Source organism: Strigops habroptila, chromosome 9, assembly GCF_004027225.2.
Source record: "Strigops habroptila isolate Jane chromosome 9, bStrHab1.2.pri, whole genome shotgun sequence".
Taxonomy (NCBI): Eukaryota; Metazoa; Chordata; class Aves; order Psittaciformes; family Psittacidae; genus Strigops; species Strigops habroptila.
This window is the reverse complement of record NC_044285.2, coordinates 3,567,814-3,580,245: the sequence shown is the minus strand read 5'-3', so window position 1 is coordinate 3,580,245 and position 12,432 is coordinate 3,567,814. Positions and strand designations below refer to the sequence as shown.

At 39.2% G+C, this 12,432-nt stretch overlaps 1 protein-coding gene across 4 annotated transcripts in view; it reads right to left on the bottom strand.

Annotated features, from left to right (window-relative positions):
* CERS3 (ceramide synthase 3) overlaps window positions 1-12,432 on the bottom strand; it is a 48,100-nt gene that overhangs the window by 33,907 nt on the left and 1,761 nt on the right. Inside the window, exon 1 of one of the 4 annotated variants that reach the window (XM_030497482.1) lies at window positions 11,286-11,351. The exons of 1 other annotated variant lie outside the window; for it this stretch is intronic. In XM_030497482.1, coding sequence (XP_030353342.1) covers window positions 11,286-11,290 — 5 coding nt within the window. In that variant the 5' untranslated portion in view covers window positions 11,291-11,351. Of the gene's footprint in view, window positions 1-895; window positions 987-3,004; window positions 3,016-11,285; window positions 11,352-12,432 lie in introns of those variants that run through there. 2 more of the 4 variants (XM_030497486.1, XM_030497484.1) reach the window with 2 other exon arrangements.

Here is a 12,432-nt window from a genome sequence, read left to right as displayed (position 1 = left end):
TAATGGGGCTGCTAACAGACCCTTAACTACAGCTACCAGGCGCCATGATAATGAAGCAGGGCTTTGAAACATGACATCTTAGGTCAGACAGAAAGGCTTGCAGACAAACAGCCCTAGAAGACCAGCGGAGAGACTCATTACACAGTTCTGCTTCCTAATATATCAATGTTTTTAAACTAGACTGTGCATTGCAAACTATCACAAACTGTAACTGTAATAAAAATAGGCCAGTCTATTATAACACTATGGAAAGAACAGTTGGATTAGGGTGAGATGGGTTGTAGGGATTTATAACTGAATATGCACCCAAAACACTTTACTCTAGAAAAAAAAACCAGTAGTGCATATTTTCATAGCGGATTCTCGAGATCTCACTAAGTCATGTTTTCCTTCCATACATGGATGTCAAGTTACCTTAAGACCTTTCAAGTCTTAAACTGGTTAATACATCTCTACTAAACCAAGCTCATAAGCACATGCTTAAACTTAAATTTTAATGGAATTCTGGGATTTGGGGTCTGATCCAGACTCCACAAATTTCAGTAGAAATCCTTCCTCACAAACACCAAAGAGACTCATAGAAAGGTGGGTTCTCCAAACCTCTTTCTCCTGTGATCACCTGTATTTGTACCAGGTCTTGCCTGGAACACATGGGATTAGACCATCCCTGATGAACCTTGTCCAAGTAATTCTTAGAAAACGACTGACATCTGTCTGCAGCCTGTTCTTATGTTTCATTACCCTTAAACTGGATCTTCACCCCACATCCAACCTCTGTTTTCACTGCAGCAAATCAGGCCATTCTCCAAGCAATCCTGGACATTTCCATCTTCATAATAGCAGCTCTTCAACTACTTGGGACATTCTCCTGTCTCCCTTCGGCTTCAGTTCTCACCATGAGGTTCCTGGAGCACCTGAAGTGTGGAAGTCCCTTCAAACACATCTGGGCAGCAATGACCTGAGCATTTTGCAGTTTCTCTTTCTGCACTGAAATGGCTGAAGCTGTGGCTGTGTGATTAAGTAGTTTAATCCCTCCTTAAATCACATATATCCTGAAACATATAGGAACTCCATAAATACTGTTTTCTCACATACATCTTACACAAGCAAGGTTCTCTTCTCCAGCACTACAAAAAAGCTGTGGCTCTTTCAGCTTGCTGAGAAATGTCCCACATGTACCTTGTATGTTTTTGTGTATAGAAAGGAAGCTGATACTCAGCAGATGCCTCCATAGTGTGAGTGGGAAAGGGAAGGCAGCCACCACACATCCTTTTGAGGAAGGCACTAATAGGTAGAAGTCTTTCAGCTGTCCTGTCTGCCAGCCAGGGGCTATGAGCAGTGATGGTGAGGTAGATGGGCATTTCCTCATATACTGCCCGAAATCTGTGTGGGAAATAGGAGAACCAGTTTCTTATCACTTGTGTGTTTTGCAACAGGCTCATTTTAAGCTGCTGAGAAGGTTTTGCCTCTGAGATACGCTATAACTGCAGTCCCTGGAACCCACGTTCATTTCCTTAGCAGATGCATGTAAAACTATGATGTAACTTTTGTCAGGAGCTGGTTACCACACAAAGGCATGTGTTCCAGTGTAACCATAAGTGGGGGTAACCAGTTCCAGTGCTGGGATCAGCCTACAAATACTGTAGTTCAAAGGCAGCTGGTATCTCAAGCTTGCATAAACTCTCAAGCTGTTACTCTCTGCTCCCACACACAACTTCCAAAGAATAGGCAGTGGATGCAAAGGCTCAGCTTGACCTGGTTTGGAACCAGCTCTAATAAGAACACTGAAAGCCTACCCAGCCTGAACTCCTATTGCTAAGAGCACTGAGCTCAGAACTTCCTTCTTTACAGCACCAAGCAAGCAGGAATGAGAAATGACAACAGATGCGTGATCCGTATTTTGCCCAACTGAGGGTGAACCCCTCCCTGCTTCTTCCCAAATTCCTATCCTTACACCAGCACCACCAATATTACTTTCATTGATGAAACTGGAATCATTGTCCTTGTCCTGAAGGGCCTGAAAGTCAGTCTGACAATAAAATACAGATATTTTAGAAACCTGGACAGTTCCCCTGCATCTTGGAAATTCAATACTCCAAGTAAAGAATCTCTTCCTTGCTAAGGAAGGATCTCCTCTGTTGCCCAATCTAGTTTTAAATGGGCTACTTTAAAACAGGAAAATCAGGAACGATTACTTCAGGAACTGCATCCTTTATAATTAAAGGAAAGCCTACACAGTCAGGAAGTACCAATGTGAAGTTTCTTTCAAACCTCTGTTCCTTGGATCCTTGATATACTCAATTAAAAAAAGAATCTCATATTTTTAATGCTTTTAAGCAAAAAACGGCAAGTTTGGGTTTGACAAAAGCTACATGGCTACATTCTGAAAAACAAATTCAGGAGCTGCTTTGAAGCGGAATTTCTGGCTGCTGCAATCTGGGAAATGAATAAAAAGAAACAGCTTTGATTGTGTTCTCTTCAGAAAAGCTCTCGCTTGCAAAAACTGCATTTCCAAAACCAGGACTAAGAGAAGGTGATATCCAGGTGTGAAGGATACGTCTGGAGGATTTCCTGTCCTTATTTAATGATTAGAAAACCCAATAGATCATTAACACAAATATGCAAGTGAGAGAAGCCTGAATTTCTCTAAGCATCTTACTAGACGATCTACCCAGTGCGACTCCAGTATAACAGGGAAAGAATGAAATCGGGGAAAAGCAAGAATAACACAATTCTCCTATTTCTTTCATCACTTGGTAGAACTGGTAAAGCTGGTGCAGCAACTGTTGGAAAAATCAAGTCTCCCAGATATCAGAAGAGATAGAAAAGCTATTCCAGGCTGTTACTCATCAACATTAAACCAAATAGATAGCACATTGTTTAAAGAAGCTCAACTACAATCACCATCATGAGACAGGTGAAAAATACGGGACCTTCATTTTGTTGCTAAAGGTATAGAACCTTCCTCCTACTGAGGAGAGCAGCAGCACTACCTAAGAGACACCTTTAAAAAAAATCCCAATACAACAGGAAAGTGAGTTTTAGTAAAATCCAAACCCCCCACATGCACAGAGCCCAACTTGTGAATGGTTTAGTATCTGTATTGACAGTTGATACTGTGCCATACAGCCTCTCCAATGTACAACTGCTGCTTTATCCATCTTCTGGACATACTTAAAAGTTTGGGAACTCGCAGGATGTGACACCAGATTAACTTCTCCACTGAATTTTTTATGCTAAAGGATTATTAGTCCCTAAGGCAGTAAGAGCAACCCTGCCCTGCACTGGTTTCTTCTACACAAACCCATTTATTCAGGCATCAGTTGTTATTTGTAGGTATCTGCCAGTCGAAGACATCGCTTGCTCCTGCTTCTAGGCTCTGCTTTTTGCATTTGCTCAAGCAGTGTTTTGCATCTAACTGGCATAAAGGGTTTGAACCATGTTTGTGGAGGAAAGAACTGAGTGAAGGATATTGGATTGATGCTACTATCACGTTGCATCTTGTCCATCCAAAAGTGAGAACACGATTCAGTTGAATTCTGCAGAACCCAAGCCACAGTGTGAACGGCATCTTACCAAGCCTACACACACAACCAGTGGCAACACAGAATAAAAGAGCTGTTGAACTTAGAGGTTCTTATGATGAAACACTGAAATACTCCATACACATAAACCAGCTGAATTAAGATTGCTTTGAGACCTTTAACTTCAAATTTACTCCCCAGCTTGTGCAAATCTCAACTGTAAACAGTTTAAGTGCCTGGTTATAGGGCAATTAGAGTATTTTACTTCTTTTACTATTCTATCACATTACCTTGTAACTTGGGTACTATATTGTAGCAGGATGAAATAGCACTTTGAATAAATCTCAATTAAGGTGGCAAGTGAGTTTTATATTTTTCCCTGTTCTCTGGGGGGGAAACAGAGAGCGAGACCTGTTTGAAATCATTCATTTTGTGGGTTGAAGTTACCATGCTCTCTCTACTTAAAGGTAAATCATTTTTGAGCAGCTAAAATGGTTTTAGCTGATCGCAGGCAGCTGAGGAAAGTGAAATGCAGTTCTCACATGGTACAGTTACAGTGCTTTTAAGCTTTAAAAATCTGTGACATTGAGAGAGGTGGATAAAGAGCTGTGAAATAACTCCAGTATCTGCAATAATTTTGAGATAAAAAATAGTTTTTGGAGGAAAACAAAAAAACGCCCTATCCAAACTACAGGTTCTTAATAGATAGACACCACCAGTTGCTTCAAGAACGTATTAGTAACACTTGTCAGAATGTAAGTATGAAATTTTTCTTCAAATTGTTACTACTGGGGAAAGATGCAAAAATGATAATTTTTTGTAGGCTACCTAATTATTTAAATAAAAACCTGAAGTCTAACTTAAAATGCTAAGCTATTTAATGGAGATTTTACTAGAATTGTGAGCCTTTTTGGTCACTTATTCAAGTGTTAAGGGCAGAGAAAAACTGAGCAGCATTTGGGTACACAGTGGCCAGGATAAGCACATCATGAGAAGTACAACTACCACAAACCACATGAAGACAGCAGAATAGTAAGGAACTAGAGGGAGGGCCTGAGGATGCAGAGGCAAAGGTTGTTGGCTTCTCCACCTGCACATGACTCAAGGTTTTAAATTGGCCCTTGGGAGGTGGTGAAAGGGACAAGGCTGGTGCATTTGTGCTCTGGAAAACTGCCCTATTTGCAGCTTCCCCAAACAGAGTCTTCAGCTCATGTATACACAGTGGCTCAAGCTTGTACATTGGCTTTAATGATCTCTCCACCACCCTGAACCAGCAATCCAACTAAGCCTGCTGTGCTCCGCTGTTCTCCGTTCTCCTCCTGTTGGTTATCCTCTCCCTTGCAGTTTAACCTGCCCAGACATCCTCCACCCACAAAGCCAACCAGAGGAGGAGCCAGAACAGAACTGGTATTTCATTATTTCAGCTACTGTTTGGCAGCCTTTTCATGTTCTAACAAATGTAAGAGAGAGATCTTCAGCTAAAGAACCAGCATAGCCTCTTCATCAAAAGTGGCAGCCCAGTTGAAGACGTGACCCAAGCTAGGAAGCTAGCTAAAAATAGGTATACAGTACAAAAAAGAGAGGAAACATGAACAGGGTTCGTCCAACTGTTACAGAATTACTATGAAAGAACCCTGCCTGGCAGCTTGTTTAAATGTGTTATTTATAGCACTAGCTTCTTCTGATCTTCAACAGGTAAGTCTTATAAAAAACTTGCTAGACCTAATTTCTTACAGAACATTTTTTCTTAGCATTTAGCAGAACAAAATTAGAATTAGCTTTTTCAAGCTATTTAAATGCAAAAATGGTTTTTTTTTTCCAATCACATTTACATCATTAACTAACATTATTTCTCCTGTTAATAAATTTTCCCCTCTTCCAGTTCAGAAACCAGTGGTCTTACAAGCACTTAACAGAACAATGATACAAGAAGAAGAGCAAAACTACTACTGTAACCTGTACTACTTTTCTCTAAAACAAAAAGCAGTTCTCACAGGTTGGAACACTTAGTGGCAACATATAAAATCTTATTAGGACCTATTCCACTCTTTATCTGAAGACTATCACAATAGTCACCCTAATCTTCCCTTACAGAACAGGCAGTGTTAGACCAGCACATGCTAACAACGCCAAACACAAATGAGATGTAGAGAGGAGGGGAAAAAAAACCACCCCGGAACAGAAAAAAAAGGAAAGAAAAAGGAATTCCTACCTTTATGATGTTGCAGTCCAAGAGAACATAAGCACATTAGCAGGGAAGAGGCATTACACTCACTACTTTGACAAAGGTAAACACGCCCTATCTACAAAACCCTTTCAAATTCTTCAGAGACCCACCCAGCAAAGCTGCACTTCAAGATTTCTGACTGAAGGCAATCCTGATGTCATATGGATCTACCCGGTGAAACTCGGGAGTAGTAACGCCGAGCGCCTTCCCTGTGCTTGTTTCAACACAGCAGATGGAGAAATCTTTGAGGTCACATGGTACTTGGTTGCATGATGAGAATTCATCTCAACTCCCATTGCTCTCCACACACAGGAGGATGCTGCACCTGCTGATGGTGCACCACAGGAAAGGCCAAATGCATCACTTGACACTGACATTTTTAGATGCACTATTAAATGAAGGATGGGCTTTCAAATAAAGTTAGAGACAGGTTTCTGCTTCTATTGGCCAGCCTCAGGAGCACTTCCAGCCTCAATCAACTAAATGTTTTACAGAAAGTGTTTCAGTTCCTCAGAAGATATAAAGCGGAATTTCAAAAAAAGTTCTAAAGCAGAGGGAAACAAACACTAAGTGCATGTTTGATTAGAAATGCCACACAAACATGTCTATTTTCCTTAACCCTACGTGATCTTTTAGTGAAGTCCAGTGACTAAGGAGTAAGGCTGTAAGTCATTCCTCAGCAGCTCTCCCCAGTTTCAAATAGTAACAGCCTTCAGAAGCGTGGGCATTACTTCGTATTCTGGTGGGCAGAATACCTTGATGTTGTTCAAAAGGAAGGAGAGAACCTCACTGACAAGCCAGCAGCAGAGAACCTCTTATTAGCCCTTTCTTCCTGCTTGCACTCAGCAAACAGCAAACCAAGAAATAGGAACAGACATGTCAAAGTTGAACTAAAGGCTCGCCTCGCCCAGCGTTCTCTCTCTGAGGGAAGCTCACAGTAGATGGCTACAAAAGAGTGCAAGCACATAATAAAGACAAAATAGTAACTGATGATACCCGCAACCTTCAGTAGTTTGGAGCTCACAGACTTCCCAAACCACAGATGGTATCTCTGTAAGCAACAGTAGAAAGGTCCTCTCCTAGCCTTATTTTCCAACACTCCTTTTGAGGATATTGAACCTTTCATCGCTATCCGAAAGACTGCAATAAAAGAAGATGTGACCAAGGCAATATTTGGATCCTGTTCATTTACCTCCCTTCAGAGAAAGGTTTGGTTTCGTTCATACAGCCACTTTTTCTCTTTTATTGATTTTGAGGCATTCTATTTTGCAGCTATGGCAAGTCTTCAGCCCTTCCATAAAACCGGGAGTGGTACTCAATAAACTGATGCACCAAAGCAGTATTAAACATGAAGGATTATTTCAAGAAAGGTAGTATTATGGCTTTGCTGTTGCTTTAAATTATCTCCATGCTTTCCCACATCTGAACCACCAGTACAAACTCAGCAGAACATTTAGGAACACTTTGCCAATTAGGAAAGCCTAGAGCAAGCTGATTCATATATCACTTGGCTAATAGTGCCAGTAATGTAGTAGGTAATTGGCAGAAACACCTTTCTTATGCCTCAATCCACAATTTCTTCACTGTTACACTAAATTACAAAAAGCACATTTGTTTGACTGAAGCAAATGTGGGGCTGCTACAGAAAAGATGGGACAACATGTTTTTACATACTTTTTGAGGAGCATTCATTAGGTATCCTCATCACCTATGTAGGAATCCACTACAAGATTAAAGATATTGCATGGTAAATACTAAGCTAACCATACCCTCTTGATGAAAGCTGCCCGCTGACCTTTCAATTATTGCTGCAATTTCATAGGACTTTATCCTTCAGGGAACTTAAATTTGAATGCTGCAAAAAAGAAAACCAAAAGCACCTCAGTCTGTACATCTCACTGAGAAACAAAATGAAATAAAACCCTAAGTGTTACTACTCCTTACTCACAGCATACCACCTACTCAATCAGCAGTTAAATATAACTAGATAATGGAAGCATGTATTTGACCTAAAGAATTATTTCACGTATCACTGGAAATTACGTACAAGTTTTCAGTGGGGAAAAAACTATTAGAACAAACCAAGAATACTTCACAAAATTTACTTCCTTCCATTTTCCAGACAAATACATATATTAAATTACAGTGAATCTACACATTGGATAAGAGCTTTCACCTGAGCTTTAAGCAGTTACATAAGAAAGATTATAGTATTAGTTAACTTTCTCAGTAGAGAAAACCCTCTTGGCAAATCTTCAAGACTGTATTAAATCTTGAACTTCCAGAATCAGAGCTGCTGCGTCGGATGGCACTTGCAGGAGCAAAAACAACCAAAACCCAACTCATATTCAACCCCCAAACAAAACAGAAAACCCCAAAACCTAAGGATTTGGTTTGTTTTCTGCTGTAAAATAAAATGAAATTAAATTCCTCCAGGGAGCTGACAGATGAATGTTCTGAACGTTGTCTATTAGTACCTGGTCATTTTTGCTAAACTATTCTATCTCAATGGCAGTTAATCAAATCCCAGTCATATGTATACACAAAATAGGAATTTGATCTAATAAAATAGTAGTAATTTGGACTCCGAATTCTCTTTTCACCACCAGTGAAACCCATCTGCTTGCCAACTGGCATTCCTCCAAGATTAAGGTAAGAAAGCTTGATATTCCTATACTTTCTGCTTCTCCAGAATCAACAAACAACTGAAAATTAATCATTTCAAGTCATATGTTCAAGGACATCAATACATAATTCATAATCTTGCAATCTGTAGGGCTAAGGTCCTCTCCACATGAATTTGTATATTCTGCTAATGCAGCAACCTTCCCCTACATAAAAGGGATGAAGAAGTCCATTTACAATCTCTTGAAAAGCTTTCTTCTCAATACCTTTCTTACTAGGAAGTATGACCTGATTCATAATCTTACTTAATCTCCCCCTGTATGGGAGAGGATCATTCTAATTAATAATGCCATCTGTCATAATTGAAGACTAAACACCCGAGTTTGAACAGAGCAAGCATTAAGGTAATAAATACTTCTCATACATGAATGCCACTGCAGGGCTAAATCAGGAACACACAATGTGAATACATAGGCTGAAATCTTCAAAACACTTAAGTCTTTTTAAATTATTGTTTCAGAACTCGGTTCTTGCGAATTTAATGAGAATTAGAAAACTCAGTTCTTGGAGAATCTGGGCCTTAGTAACAAGAAGACAGCTGACACCTGCATAAAAAGGGGATGTCAGTAGTAATACTGGAAGGATAAAGACAGTGGAGAGAAGTGAAGGAACACACGCCACTACTGAGCCAAGCTGCCAACACTTCACTAAAATGCAGAGAACAGGGTTATTAACAGGCTTCAAATATGCCTCAGGGAAAAGGCCCCAGGTATTACCTCGGGACTGCCTTCTAACCAATTTCTCTCGCACACGTAACTACTGAGGGATATAAATACCACAATCATGCTCTCTTTCAAGTCGTTAAACTCCTGGGTGCATTCTATTTAAACACTGAACATCCAGTGTATCAATAAGCCTCCAGGGCAGCAATTAAGAATACTCACATATCCAGAGGCACAGAGATATATGTGATGCAGTGAAGAACTCATCTGTTCACAGTTTGGTCAGCATTCTTTATGCAAAACCCCAGTTTGATTTGTTTTTAAATTATCCTAGGTGAGAAGATTTTTTTCTTTCCCCTTGACTTAGCATCAACTTGTCCATACTTGTCAAACTCACCTTTCTAATAAGCAGAAACATTATAACAATTAAATTTAAGTGCATATCTATATGAAGTACTTTCACTAAATATGTTCTAATACATTTGAAAAGGTGAATTTATATGAAAAGTAACTTTGGTTGCTCCCATTTATAGCAAGCAGTGTGTTAAAACCAGCATGCTACTCCCAAAATCTTAGCAAGAACAACTGTATCTAAGGATTGACTTCTCTAGTTCACTCTTTCCACTCCAAAAACGGCACTGCTAATTCACTCCTATAACACTCCTGTGTGCTATGACTATCTTCAGATAGTCATGAGACTGATACCCAAAATCTTCTGGCAGCAGCACTAGAGATTTAACAATAAATCCACCCAATTCATTCAAAGTTTTTTAATTCCTTTCCAACAGTCCAAATAATACAGGATTAAAAAAAGAGATGCCTTGTTGATCCTTGGGGCTGGAAGCACTGGTTTAACAACTGTATGAAAACAAACCTCAACAATTTGGAAAACTTGCACATAAGACAAATGCAAATGTTGCTTGATTACACCACTAGAAGACTCTCAGAGCATCAATCTTTACCCATCCACAGAGAACACAATGGCAAGATAGGAGCATTAGCTTGGTGAAACTGAAAGACAATCCCTTTGATGCTTCACAGCCAGGAATTCCCCCTCTGCATCAGCTCATAACTGAAAATGACAGAAAACACTGACATTATACTCATCATACCGGTCAGTATTTTTAGCTTAGGTGAAGAGAGACTCCTTTAGAGGGACAAATAGTCTGTTGAAGATGACCAAGTACTAGATTCTCCCTTGAGGAGATAAATAATTTCAAGAGAAAACTGGTCGAGTTCTACATTTGCTGCATAATGGATCTTTGCCTAATTCTCACAGCAGCTGCAAGTGGTGTCAGCAGAAAGAGAACACCATTTCATACGTGAGTTTCTTAAAGAATATAAATACTATCAAGGAAGCCAAGTACTGGAGTTTAGTTTCCAGAAAGCATTAATTTCTGTTTCAGTTAAATCCCTACATGAAATAGCTATAAAAGGTCTGTAGTAACAAATTTACTCTAACAGCTGACAAACTCTGGCAGATTACATTTGAAGATAATGCCAGCAAGCACAGGATGAATATTGTGGATGTAGAAGCAAGCACACAGGATTTTGTCCTTTGACAACAAATCTTACTTAATCAGTACACGCAGTTTTGTTCAGCGAGTGATAGTAAAAGACAGCCTATCACCCACTCTGACATACACAAGTGGCTTCTAACCAGATTCCAGAGTGAACCAGGTAGCCTAAAAGAGTTGTACAAAATACTGGAATTTACAAATTCATATGGAGAACTCTTTAAGGGAAAATATATAGAAGTAAAATTGGAATGATTACAGTATTTCCACTCCTACTGACATTGAAAAGCTGGGATTAATACATGATACTGACTTCAGACACTATCCCAGATTGACTTTGAAAGAGTACAAACAATGTTTTATCTTGCAGCGATAAACCAGGGACCAACCAAGGCTCCTTATTCCCAGCTTTACAAGAGTATTGTAAGTATAGAAATTCTCAAGGCTAGTTTCTATTCTTGTATTACAGGATTAAAACATGTATTACAAGTCTTAAAACAAGAATGGAAAGCAGTCAAAAATATTAAAGGAAATCCAGTTTGAAGAGCCACAAGCATGGAAGCACCTGGATTCAGCTGTAATTGTAATCAAGCTCTACAAATATTTAAGTTCAAAAATACTCTTTTTAAAAAGCACATCCTGTATGCAACTTCTAATGCTAACTGCTTACCTCATTAAAATCACTTATTCTATTGATGCTGAAGGTAAACTCCTCAAAACAATTGCACAGACATAAAGAGAGACTGTGGACGTTTCAGGATAAGTCCTCGGATAGAAAACTGTCTCCAGATAGGTCACCTGATTTGTTCTGTGTCTTGCTTTGAAACAACACAAGAGAAGTTAGATATCAATATCAAAAGGTAAAGCACATCAAACTCCTCGTAATAACTGACCTACTTCTTAAGTTCTAATTTAACATTGGTAATAGGTTCTGCAGCTGAGTTAATCTGCTCTAGCAAATGAAACTACAGCTCTGCCTTTACTTCTAGATAGTAAAAACAAGCCAAAAAAACCCAACAAAAACCAAACCAACCCAAACCACCCCATCTTATGTACTCACCAATGGCTTAAAACACAAATTCTTTTGCAAGGTGTTTTCTTTGTGCTAGACTTTTTGAATACAGCCATAGACCTATGAGCTACCTTCACTGCTCACACTCGAGCGTAATAAAAAAAGTTGACTCACATCAGTTTTACTCCATCTCAGGTCCTACAGTTCATAAATGGTAAAATATCAACATATTAAGGTATCTAGTTGCCAGATACAAACCGCATTTACCCATTTTTACCACTAAAACTTTCTGAGAATTAAAACAATGGCTTTCTGAGAAGTGAAACATGTGGGAATGATCACTACTAATAACCAACCGGGCACACAATCAACTTCATGCCTGTAAGAATTAAATACAGTTGGACTGCCTTTGGATTTGCTGTATTCAGAAATCAAAAGTTATGGCTCCTACACTTCTTGCTAAATTATACACGCTGTTCTGAGATGTCTAAACTTTCACTTCAAGAAAGGTTTTATAGTTGCAATAATCACTGGCAAAGAAGGCCAGCACTTAACAAAACGGAAATTACCTCCTCATTCTACCTTTCCCACCCTGCTTATCTTAGTGTCTCAGAAATACTGTTGTAATTTAAATACTTCCAGCTGGCAAAGTATAGACCAAGAAATGTTGAACGATACTACGTTCAGTGAAAACAATTAAGTTACTCAGTTAAAATAAACTGGTCAGCACAGCCTAGATTAGAAGTAAGAATAGGGGAAAGGATTTCACTGAAATCCTACCCGTGTTTAAAATTGCTTTCTTGAG